This window comes from Phytophthora infestans, genomic scaffold (assembly GCF_000142945.1).
Source record: "Phytophthora infestans T30-4 supercont1.90 genomic scaffold, whole genome shotgun sequence".
NCBI lineage: Eukaryota > Oomycota > Peronosporomycetes > Peronosporales > Peronosporaceae > Phytophthora > Phytophthora infestans.
In genome coordinates, this window is record NW_003303669.1 from 353,521 (window position 1) to 366,597 (window position 13,077).

Here is a 13,077-nt window from a genome sequence, read left to right on the forward strand (position 1 = left end):
ATTCGCAAAGTCCCTACAAAAAGCGCTGGTCATGAAGCCTACTTTAGTATTAAAAAATACTATCGTCTCTACTTTAGAAAGTCTGTGGAAAATAGCATCGCCGAGCTCTTACAAATGCGGTCTGTGAAGCTTATACTATTAATATCGTCTTTACTTTGAAAAGTGTGTGGAAAATAATATCCCAGAGCTCTTACAAAATACTGGTATGTGAAGTCTACATTAATAATGATAGATATCTCTATTTGAGAAGTGTGCAGACCTCTTAGAAAATAAAGTGGTTACTGTGCCCGATTTGCAGTACATACGACAGGTTTTGCGTGGCTAAATGTAGATAATCAATCATCTGCGCAGCTCGCCTGGCTGTTTGCAACCAATCGATGCCTTTCGTGCTCGGCAGAAATGTTTATCTTACGTCCAATCGCGAGGGCGAGAGACGGTCTGATCGTGCGACAGATCCAGTCAGTGTCGCAGGTCGGCAGGTATTGCCCAATCAGGGCGCGAGTAAATTGTGTCACGCCAGGAAAAAGCAGCAAGAGAGGAAAGCGACGGACTGATTGACAGACGGACGGACGGACGGACAGACACGCTGCAAGTTTAGGTGGCGGGAAACTAGCGCTCTGAACGCCCGCTCCGCGGACGCTAGGGCATGGTCGGTTGGTATAGAGAGGGCCGACCACCTCCGCTGCGCTTAGAGCTTCTACTCAAAGCAAAGCAGCATATCGTCAATGTATACTGTGATCTACGTATATTACGTTCCAAAACAGCACCGCACACAGTATCCTTATTGCTCACATGTTATGGTAGACATGACCAGGGTTTAACGTGATCTGCAAGATGAGCACCATCTTACCCGGGAAGGTTTTGTCTATAATCTCGTTTGAACGCATTGCTCCCAAAATGACACGAATCGGAGGCGCGTGTAGTTGTCAGGTTTATATATGCTGTTCAGAAGACGTGTCAGTATCAATGATGACCCAAATTGACATGGTTCGGTGGAGAATCCCAGTTTAGCTGGATAAATACGCGTACACAAACATATTACAATCCGTCACGTCATCGCTGTGAAGCAGTCGACACCGTATCATTGATTGCAACGGTCTATTAGAGCAAGGTTTGGTCAGCTCCTCGCGCGGAGTATATTTTGGGACAGGAAGGTTTTGCCGATGGTCGCCACAAACACCAATATTATGTCTTTAAAATGTTCCGCTGAGCTCTTAACGATATTACGGAAGGGTCTTTCCACTATCTTTCCCATGCATTGATCTTACTTGCCTAGCTGACGCACTTACTAACTTCTTTGCATAGCTACTGACTGACCAAGAGGCGTAGATCCTTTCCGAGTAGCATGCTCTGATATGTATGACGAACATGCGAAACCATATCGATATAGGCAGATTATCATATTAGAGTCGTGTTTAGATTTGAATCGAATAGTAGCTCGTGTACGTTAGATGCTGTACTCTCGTTACTACTTATCAGCTCGGTGTTATTTGATGTGTCCACGCATAACTTATTTCGTAAGCTCGCCAGAGCCACGCTCTCGCGGTAGCCAAAGCGCATGGGGTCACTGTGGCTTTCTTGGTACCTTTGCGTTATGGTGCTGGCTTACTGTGCTTACGCCTTTAATGTATCAGTCTATATGACCAGGCCGGTCACTAACTGGGATCGGGCCATACCGCAGCGATATAGGCAAGCGGACCGCGCGTCTGCTAGCAGATATATACGCGCGCGGCGGGTACACCTATATCCATCTCCAGCTCTGATCTCGACAATTTGAACAGGACACTAAAGTACGGTACTGCGTACAGACACATCGACTTGTCATATCCACTTGTATGATCTGCATTACCGCACACGTGCTCGCGTCTACGTAGACAGCAACGTATTCGTCGCGTGAAGTGCTAACTCAATACTGAAGCTTACTTTCGTGAGCGCACATTAGTGGAATATAAGCTGTGAGCGTTGGTCGAACAGATAGCATGGGTTTCCGCGTGCGAAGTGAGCGAGTGTACTTTTCATCTACGGTAACGCGTATGCAGATAGGGATGGCCAGATGCAAGGGTATACAGTAGATACCATGTGCTACTTATTATATGAAACGCGCTACGCTCTTAAGGTGCGTCAACATGCTTGGCAGCGTCATAGTCAGTTGTACCGTATGTGCGGCTCCAAACCTCGCACTGTGGTCCGGTATATTAAATACCAAAATAGGTGGGAAAATGGGGGTATATTTACCAGTTACTTGCTCTTCTGCTGCTTCTTTTGCTCAATGTACTTGGCGCTTCGGGCGGTCAACTTGCGAAGGCAGCTGCGCTTCTTCTTCCGTCAGGACCCATCGCCTTCTTGACGTTCGCCAGGCTTTCCTTGCGGCGCACTTCGGCCGAATCAGGTGGTGGGGGCTTTTCCTCCCAGAACTCAACCGCTTTTAGGCCGTTCTCGCAGGCAATACAGCGCCGCACGATGTCCCGCCCGCTGTTTGTACGGAACGCGTAGCCGTACTGCAGCTTCCAGCAGCAGACGCAGCGCGCTCGGGGGTCCGTCGTAGACCGCTGCGGGCTCAGCAGAAGCGGGTCAATCTTCACTCGGCCCACCATTTTGCAAACGGTAAGTAAGTTAGCAACATATATTGTTTTAACCAATTACTTGCGTCCAAATATTAGCCAATAGCACGGTAATGTAAGGCTGGTATTTATTAGTAAGCAACATATTAAAATGTTTTTAATATTAATATTTTGGCTTTGCTATAATAATATTTTTTTATCAATTTTTCAAACAAATACATACTTTACATGCAATAAAAGTGACTAAAACATTATGTACCGTGCGCGCATGCATTCGTCAAATGTGGTGCACGGGAGCAGATGGCGCGATGACCGTGCAGCCGCGCACCTTCATTGCACCGTGACAGTGGTGAGTGCCAGGTGAAGTAAAAAAAAAACATTCGGAAAGTCCCTACAAAAAGCACTGGCCAGCATGCCCGATTTGATGTACATAGGATAGGTTTTGAGTAGCTAAATGTAAATACGTAATCGTTAACGCAACTCACCTGGTTGTTTGCATCCAATCGATGCGTTTCGTGCTCGGCAGAAATGTTTACCTTACGTCCAATCGCGAGGGAGAGAGACGGTCTGATCGTGCGACAGATCCAGTCAGTGTCGCAGGTCGGCAGGTATTGCCCAATCAGGGCGCGAGTTAATTGTGTCACGCTTTTTGGCCATATTTGTAATTTAGGCATAGTAAAGTCGAGTCAGAAAGATAGGCGCGGTCGGTAGGATGGGAGAAAACTGTATAAGACAGGCCGGGTGTAGCCATGCGAAAAGGCAGGAAAAAGCAGCAAGAAAGGAACCGGACGGACTTATTGACAGACGGACGGACAGGCTAGAAGGTTAGGGAGCGGGAAACTAGCGCTCTGAACGCCCGCTCCGCGGACGCTAGGGCATGGTCGGTTGGTATAGAGAGGGCCGACCACCTCCGCTGCGCTTAGCGTTTCTACTCAAAGCAAAGCAGCATATAGTCAATGTATACTGTGATCTACGTATATTACGTTCCAAAACAGCACCGCACACAGTATCCTGAGTGCTCACATATTATGGTAGACATGACCAGGGTTTAACGTGATCTGCAAGATGAGCACCATCTTACCCGGGAAGGTTTTGTCTATAATCTCGTTTGAACGCATTGCTCCCAAAATGACACGAATCGGAGGCGCGTGTAGTTGTCAGGTTTATATATGCTGTTCAGAAGACGTGTCAGTATCAATGATGACCCAAATTGACATGGTTCGGTGAGGAATCCCAGTTTAGCTGGAATAAATACGCGTACACAAACATATTACAATCCGTCACGTCATCGCTGTGAAGCAGTCGACACCGTATCATTGATTGCAACGGTCTATTAGAGCAAGGTTTGGTCAGCTCCTCGCGCGGAGTATATTTTGGGACAGGAAGGTTTTGCCGATGGTCGCCACAAACACCAATATTATGTCTTTAAAATGTTCCGCTGAGCTCTTAACGATATTACGGAAGGGTCTTTCCACTATCTTTCCCATGCATTGATCTTACTTGCCTAGCTGACGCACTTACTAACTTCTTTGCATAGCTACTGACTGACCAAGAGGCGTAGATCCTTTCCGAGTAGCATGCTCTGATATGTATGACGAACATGCGAAACCATATCGATATAGGCAGATTATCATATTAGAGTCGTGTTTAGATTTGAATCGAATAGTAGCTCGTGTACGTTAGATGCTGTACTCTCGTTACTACTTATCAGCTCGGTGTTATTTGATGTGTCCACGCATAACTTATTTCGTAAGCTCGCCAGAGCCACGCTCTCGCGGTAGCCAAAGCGCATGGGGTCACTGTGGCTTTCTTGGTACCTTTGCGTTATGGTGCTGGCTTACTGTGCTTACGCCTTTAATGTATCAGTCTATATGACCAGGCCGGTCACTAACTGGGATCGGGCCATACCGCAGCGATATAGGCAAGCGGACCGCGCGTCTGCTAGCAGATATATACGCGCGCGGCGGGTACACCTATATCCATCTCCAGCTCTGATCTCGACAATTTGAACAGGACACTAAAGTACGGTACTGCGTACAGACACATCGACTTGTCATATCCACTTGTATGATCTGCATTACCGCACACGTGCTCGCGTCTACGTAGACAGCAACGTATTCGTCGCGTGAAGTGCTAACTCAATACTGAAGCTTACTTTCGTGAGCGCACATTAGTGGAATATAAGCTGTGAGCGTTGGTCGAACAGATAGCATGGGTTTCCGCGTGCGAAGTGAGCGAGTGTACTTTTCATCTACGGTAACGCGTATGCAGATAGGGATGGCCAGATTCAAGGGTATACAGTAGATACCATGTGCTACTTATTATATGAAACGCGCTACGCTCTTAAGGTGCGTCAACATGCTTGGCAGCGTCATAGTCAGTTGTACCGTATGTGCGGCTCCAAACCTCGCACTGTGGTCCGGTATATTAAATACCAAAATAGGTGGGAAAATGGGGGTATATTTACCAGTTACTTGCTCTTCTGCTGCTTCTTTTGCTCAATGTACTTGGCGCTTCGGGCGGTCAACTTGCGAAGGCGGCTGCGCTTCTTCTTCCGTCAGGACCCATCGCCTTCTTGACGTTCGCCAGGCTTTCCTTGCGGCGCACTTCGGCCGAATCAGGTGGTGGGGGCTTTTCCTCCCAGAACTCAACCGCTTTTGGGCCGTTCTCGCAGGCAATACAGCGCCGCACGATGTCCCGCCCGCTGTTTGTACGGAACGCGTAGCCGTGCTGCAGCTTCCAGCAGCAGACGCAGCGCGCTCGGGGGTCCGTCGTAGACCGCTGCGGGCTCAGCAGAAGCGGGTCAATCTTCACTCGGCCCACCATTTTGCGAACGGTGAGTAAGTTAGCAACATATATTGTTTTAACCAATTACTTGCGTCCAAATATTAGCCAATAGCACGGTAATGTAAGGCTGGTATTTATTAGTAAGCAACATATTAAAATGTTTTTAATATTAATATTTTGGCTTTGCTATAATAATATTTTTTTATCAATTTTTCAAACAAATACATACTTTACATGCAATAAAAGTGACTAAAACATTATGTACCGTGCGCGCATGCATTCGTCAAATGTGGTGCACGGGAGCAGATAGCGCGATGACCGTGCAGCCGCGCACCTTCATTGCACCGTGACAGTGGTGAGTGCCAGGTGAAGTAAAAAAAAACATTCGGAAAGTCCCTACAAAAAGCACTGGCCAGCATGCCCGATTTAATGTACATAGGATAGGTTTTGAGTAGCTAAATGTAAATACGTACTCGTTAACGCAACTCACCTGGTTGTTTGCATCCAATCGGTGCGTTTCGTTCTCGGCAGAAATGTTTACCTTACGTCCAATCGCGATGGCGAGAGGCGGTCTGATCGTGCTACAGATCCAGTCAGTGTCGCAGGTCGGCAGGTATTGCCCAATCAGGGCGCGAGTTAATTGTGTCACGCTTTTTGGCCATATTTGTAATTTAGGCATAGTAAAGTCGAGTCAGAAAGATAGGCGCGGTCGGTAGGATGGGAGAAAACTGTATAAGACAGGCCGGGTGTAGCCATGCGAAAAGGCAGGAAAAAGCAGCAAGAAAGGAACCGGACGGACTTATTGACAGACGGACGGACAGGCTAGAAGGTTAGGGAGCGGGAAACTAGCGCTCTGAACGCCCGCTCCGCGGACGCTAGGGCATGGTCGGTTGGTATAGAGAGGGCCGACCACCTCCGCTGCGCTTAGAGTTTCTACTCAAAGCAAAGCAGCATATCGTCAATGTATACTGTGATCTACGTATATTACATTCCAAAACAGCACCGCACACAGTATCCTTATTGCTCACACTAGCCGTTCGCCGCCGCTACGCGGCGGAGTGGCATGGTTTGTTGGAGATGAGGTGGCCGCAAATTTAAGTGCTTCTTGGTGTCGCGTGTTTTGAGAGCGTGGTTCACCCCGTAGATCTTGGCATCGTGTATTTAACCACTTGCCTTTCCGTAGTATCATGTGGACCCGTACAATATCGTGATTTGGTACATTTCGGTTATCCGTACTACAGGTTGTAGTCATGTTCTTCAATGGCCTGCGATCTTATGTGATCTTCCCGGCATCGTGGTTTCCTGCTCACCCGTGGTCCATGATGCTTGGTAATTATGGACCCTCTCTCTTGGGCTCATGCTCTTCAGTAGTATGACCCTCTTTCGTGGATGCTAACTATTTCCTGATCTCAAACGTTTACGGGGGCTGCACTGGTTTCGTGGTTCATAGTCTTTTGTGGTCGTTGGTTTCCCATCCAAGTACTCTACCTGAAGGGTCCTAATCCGTGGTTTGGTGCCTCCACGTAGTCGTGTTGTTCCGTCGCCCGTGTATCGCGCTCTCCTGGTAAGATTCCATCGACCGCGTTACGACGCTATGGAGCAATCGCGGTGTGGTAATGGTATTTATGGTATTGTGCTCGCGTAGTGCATCTGCGTTGCCCGTGTTATCGTGCTCTACATGGGCTTCGTGCTCCACGGTGTGCAATCGTGGTCACCCCAAGCACCCCCGTGATTTTCGTGGCTGGTCTGCCGTCCGTGCAATCGAGTTTTAATGTGCTACTGTCCTCCGTGGCTCGGGGAGCTCAGCTTCTACGCTGGTATCGTGCTCCGTAGCTCAAAGATCTCCCGTCTATAGCTCCTGTGGCTGTGCTCCCCTATGGCTTAGTGGCACAGTCCATGCTATCGTGTTAGCTTGCGATGTTGCGGTTGGTCTGTCGTCCGTGAGATCGTTAGCTACCGTAGTGTCGTGCTGTCGGACTCGGTGAGCTCCGATTCTACCCTAATATCGGGCTCCAATGCTCGGATGATCTTCCGTTTATGGTACATCGCGTTTTCACGTTTGGTCGGTCGACTGTGCTCCGTGTTGTACCGTGGTGCTATGGGAGAATTACTGTCCGTGCACTCTTACCGCTACGTACTCTACAGTGGCTTCGAAGTTGCGTGCTCCTCCGTAGCCGTGCATTTCAGCATGCTGGGGTGTCTATGTATTAAGTTCCCTTCCGTGGCCCGTACGCTCCCGTCATATTCTCGTTCTTCTGTTCTTTCCATGGCTGCGTGCACTTCCATCTTTCACGCTACGTAAAACACTTCGTGGTTTGCATCGGCTAAATCTTCTATCATCGTCCATGACGTTCCGTGCTTCGTGTTGCTCTTCTATCCCATCGTTTTTCGTGTTCTTGCTGAGTCGCGTGCCTCCGCGCAAACTTGATCACAAACGCTGTTCCGATTTTGTTTGATGTACACAACATATATTGTTGGAAAGATCACACAATATCTTAAGGTCGTGTGCAAATACAGAGGAAGATGATACTTTTCCCGGGGGCAGTGTGGGGTGCAGGGGGGTGTCGGGTGGGAAGTCATAATAGTCATATTTTAAAGTTTTCACATCCTAAAGTATCAATTATTAATAGTAGTAGTAGAGGTGTGATTTATTATAAACGTTAACATAATAATTATGTGGACTACTACTACAAATAACTGCAAGCAAAAATATGAAATGTCTTAAGAATAGTACTACGCAAAACAGTACTGTAAGTTAAATTATTACAAACCTACTACGAAGCAGATCAAATCATATTTAAACCAATAAGTACTAATGTTTTGATTGAGGCCGAAGTATGAGTCACCGAAGCCTACAAATCTTATCAACAGCACCTACGACGATAGAGAACGTGTGTGCTCATCGGCGCCTTTTAATTCAGCTAACTAACGCGTACACAGGCAGCGCCCTTCGCGTGGCCTTGCATACCGCAGCTGAAAATGAAAGCAAAATATAATTTGAGCGGTACATTTTAAGTACGATGTGTTGACCACATACAGTGTGTGCACCACATAATTCGATTCTAGCCAATCGACGCCGCCTTCGCTGCGCTCGGCAGCCAGTAGAACGCGCGTATTAGCGTGAGTCTTATTAGCCCTAGCCCGTTACGGACGGAATGACGGACGCAGACCACACTCCACTAGAGGGGTAAGATGTTATGGTAGACATGACCAGGGTTTAACGTGATCTGCAAGATGAGCACCATCTTACCCGGGAAGGTTTTGTCTATAATCTCGTTTGAACGCATTGCTCCCAAAATGACACGAATCGGAGGCGCGTGTAGCTGTCAGGTTTATATATGCTGTTCAGAAGACGTGTCAGTATCAATGATGACCCAAATTGACATAGTTCGGTGAGGAATCCAGTTTAGCTGGAATAAATACGCGTACACAAACATATTACAATCCGTCACGTCATCGCTGTGAAGCAGTCGACACCGTATCATTGATTGCAACGGTCTATTAGAGCAAGGTTTGGTCAGCTCCTCGCGCGAAGTATATTTTGGGACAGGAAGGTTTTGCCGATGGTCGCCACAAACACCAATATTATGTCTTTAAAATGTTCCGCTGAGCTCTTAACGATATTACGGAAGGGTCTTTCCACTATCTTTCCCATGCATTAATCTTACTTGCCTAGCTGACGCACTTACTAACTTATTTGCATAGCTACTGACTGACCAAGAGGCGTAGATCCTTTCCGAGTAGCATGCTCTGATATGTATGATGAACATGCGAAACCATATCGATATAGGCAGATTATCATATTAGAGTCGTGTTTAGATTTGAATCGAATAGTAGCTCGTGTACGTTAGATGCTGTACTCTCGTTACTACTTATCAGCTCGGTGTTATTTGATGTGTCCACGCATAACTTATTTCGTAAGCTCGCCAGAGCCACGCTCTCGCGGTAGCCAAAGCGCATGGGGTCACTGTGGCTTTCTTGGTACCTTTGCGTTATGGTGCTGGCTTACTGTGCTTACGCCTTTAATGTATCAGTCTATATGACCAGGCCGGTCACTAACTGGGATCGGGCCATACCGCAGCGATATAGGCAAGCGGACCGCGCGTCTGCTAGCAGATATATACGCGCGCGGCGGGTACACCTATATCCATCTCCAGCTCTGATCTCGACCAATTTGAACAGGACACTAAAGTACGGTACTGCGTACAGACACATCGACTTGTCATATCCACTTGTATGATCTGCATTACCGCACACGTGCTCGCGTCTACGTAGCCAGCAACGTATTCGTCGCGTGAAGTGCTAACTCAATACTGAAGCTTACTTTCGTGAGCGCACATTAGTGGAATATAAGCTGTGAGCGTTGGTCGAACAGATAGCATGGGTTTCCGCGTGCGAAGTGAGCGAGTGTACTTTTCATCTACGGTAACGCGTATGCAGATAGGGATGGCCAGATGCAAGGGTATACAGTAGATACCATGTGCTACTTATTATATGAAACGCGCTACGCTCTTAAGGTGCGTCAACACGCTTGGCAGCGTCATAGTCAGTTGTACCGTATGTGCGGCTCCAAACCTTGCACTGTGGTCCGGTATATTAAATACCAAAATAGGTGGGAAAATGGGGGTATATTTACCAGTTACTTGCTCTTCTGCTGCTTCTTTTGCTCAATGTACTTGGCGCTTCGGGCGGTCAACTTGCGAAGGCGGCTGCGCTTCTTCTTCCGTCAGGACCCATCGCCTTCTTGACGTTCGCCAGGCTTTCCTTGCGGTGCACTTCGGCCGACTCAGATGGTGGGGGCTTTTCCTCCCAGAACTCAACCGCTTTTGGGCAGTTCTTGCAGGCAACACAGCGCCGCACGATGTCCCGCCCGCTGTTTGTACGGAGCGCGTAGCCGTACTGCAGCTTCCCGCAGCAGACGCAGCTCGTCCAGGCATCTGTCGTAGACCGCTGTGGGTTCAGCAGAAGCGGGTAAATCTCCGCCTCGCATTGCTTGCACGTAGGGCCCATCATTTTGCAAACTGTGAGTAAGTTAGCAACATATATTGTTTTAACCAATTACTTGCGTCCAAATATTAGCCAATAGCACGGTAATGTAAGGCTGGTATTTATTAGTAAGCAAGATATTAAAATATTTTTAATATTAATATTTTGGCTTTGCTATAATAATATTTTTATATCAATTTTTCAAACAAATACATACTTTACATGCAATAAAAGTGACTAAAACATTATGTACCGTGCGCGCATGCATTCGTCAAATGTGGTGCACGGGAGCAGATAGCACGATGACCGTGCAGCCGCGCACCTTCATTGCACCGTGACAGTGGTGAGTGCCAGGTGAAGTAAAAAAAAAACATTCGGAAAGTCCCTACAAAAAGCACTGGCCAGCATGCCCGATTTGATGTACATAGGATAGGTTTTGCGTGGCTAAATGTAAATACGTACTCGTTAACGCAACTCACCTGGTTGTTTGCATCCAATCGGTGCGTTTCGTTCTCGGCAGAAATGTTTACCTTACGTCCAATCGCGATGGCGAGAGGCGGCTACAGATCCAGTCAGTGTCGCAGGTCGGCAGGTATTGCCCAATCAGGGCGCGAGTTAATTGTGTCACGCTTTTTGGCCATATTTGTAATTTAGGCATAGTAAAGTCGAGTCAGAAAGATAGGCGCGGTCGGTAGGATGGGAGAAAACTGTATAAGACAGGCCGGGTGTAGCCATGCGAAAAGGCAGGAAAAAGCAGCAAGAAAGGAACCGGACGGACTTATTGACAGACGGACGGACGGTTGGGGAGCGGGAAATAGAAATTTCTTAAACAATATTTCCAATCGTAAGATAGGGTCGGACCACGGTACCGGAAGTGAGAGAGATTGCTGTAAACACAATTTTCGTATGAAAATTCAGCCAAACATGACTGTCAGTAAAAAGCGGAGGAATTCATTAATTTACGAATCGGAGCGAATGCCGCGTGAGCTCATTACGCTGCAGGTGGGCCAATGCGGCAACCAGATCGGCCGGCAGTTCTGGCAGTTGGCCCTCGAGGAGCACGCACAGAACTGCAAGCGGGCCGAGTTCGACGAGAGCATGAGCACCTTCTTCCGTAACGTAGACAGCCGCTTCTGGCCGCCCGTCGATCTGCCTTTTATCGACGGTCAATCGCCCATCAAATCACTTAAGGCCCGTGCTATTCTCGTGGACATGGAGCAGGGGCCCGTGACCGAGACCATAGCTGGACCTCTGGGTGAGCTTTTCGACCAGCAGCAGCTTCTCACAGATGTGTCCGGCTCGGGTAACAATTGGGCGCACGGCCATTGTCTTTATGGCCCCAAATACAGGGAACAACTAGAAGACAAACTGCATCGCGCTGCAGAGCTCTGCGATTCTCTCCAGTCGTTCTTCGTCATGCACTCAATGGGTGGAGGCACAGGTTCCGGACTTGGTACCTTCATCTTGGGGCTGCTGGAAGACCAATACCCGGACGTGTACCGGTTCGCGACCGTCGTCTTCCCGTCCGAAGATGACGACATCGTTACATCCCCATACAACAGCATGCTCGCGTTGAGAGAGCTAACGGAACACGCAGATTGTGTGCTGCCTATTGAGAACGAGGCGCTGATGGATCTGTGCGCGAAGATCGACCGAGGAGCGTTGTCCACTGGGACTTTTTCGACGGATGAAAAACAATTCACGCGACTGGTGGATGGGTCATGTCTAACCGGTTGTGTGGACTTAAGCGAACTTGAATATCTCTATAAACGTGGCAAAAGACCGTCGACAACAAGTACAAAGCAGAACAAGAGGAAGGGCGTGACTGCACGCTCTAGTGCGCAGAAGAAGACGCACGTGTTTGGGGAAATGAACAATACTGTTGCGCGTCTTTTGACCAATCTGACGAGCTCGATGCGGTTCGAAGGCTCGTTGAACGTGGATCTGAACGAGATAACGACCAATTTAGTGCCGTTCCCCAAGCTTCACTTCCTTCTGTCGAGTATGAGCCCCGTATTTGCCACTTCCGACCCCAGACAGCAACCTCGGCGACTGAATCAAATGTTTACCGAAGCATTTCAAAAGTAAGTCCCGACTCGACTGTGGTGCTGCGAACGCAAGACTCACTGCTGTTGTATGTTTACGACAGGGACCATCAATTAATTCGGGCTAACCCACGAGCGAGTGTGTACTTGGCGTGTGGTCTGTTGATGCGAGGAAACGTGGAAGTATCGGACATCAATTCGAATATCCAGCGTTTGCATTCTGAGGTGCGTATGATTCACTGGAACCAGGAAGGCTTCAAGGTGGGGGTATGCTCGGTGCCACCTGTAGGCCAGAGATTATCGCTGCTGTGCCTATCGAACAACTGCTGCATTCGAGAAACATTTGAGCGATTGAATACGCGTTTCCACAAACTTTACAGCCGCAAGGCGCACGTGCATCACTACACTGAGTTCATGGATGCTGGTATGCTAAACGAAGCGCAGGAAAACGCTCGGTTTCTCATCGGAGAGTACGCCAAGCTAGAACGCGCTTCAGAGGCTACGCAACCAACAATAACGGCAAGCACGAGACGGTTGCAACCGCTTTTCTAGGACTGCGTGCTTGGTCTATGGGCACGACAGCCACGAGTTTGGAAAGGAGTGTCGATGCCAAGAAAACGACATGCAATTGGGTGGCTTGCTGTCTCAATTTAGCATTTGGTTGAGCGTAGCTTCCTTACCTCTTCTCAGGATGTGTT

At 48.2% G+C, this 13,077-nt stretch overlaps 1 protein-coding gene across 1 annotated transcript; it reads left to right on the forward strand.

Annotated features, from left to right (window-relative positions):
• Nucleotides 1–11,287: 11,287 nt before the first annotated feature.
• Nucleotides 11,288–12,931, forward strand: PITG_19212 (tubulin/FtsZ family protein, putative; the record flags this gene model as incomplete). The annotated part of the gene is made up of 2 exons (XM_002997036.1): nt 11,288–12,418; nt 12,484–12,931. 2 exons carry the CDS (start codon nt 11,310–11,312, stop codon nt 12,929–12,931), a joined length of 1,557 nt encoding a protein of 518 aa, XP_002997082.1.
• Between the last annotated feature and the right edge of the window lie 146 nt (nt 12,932–13,077).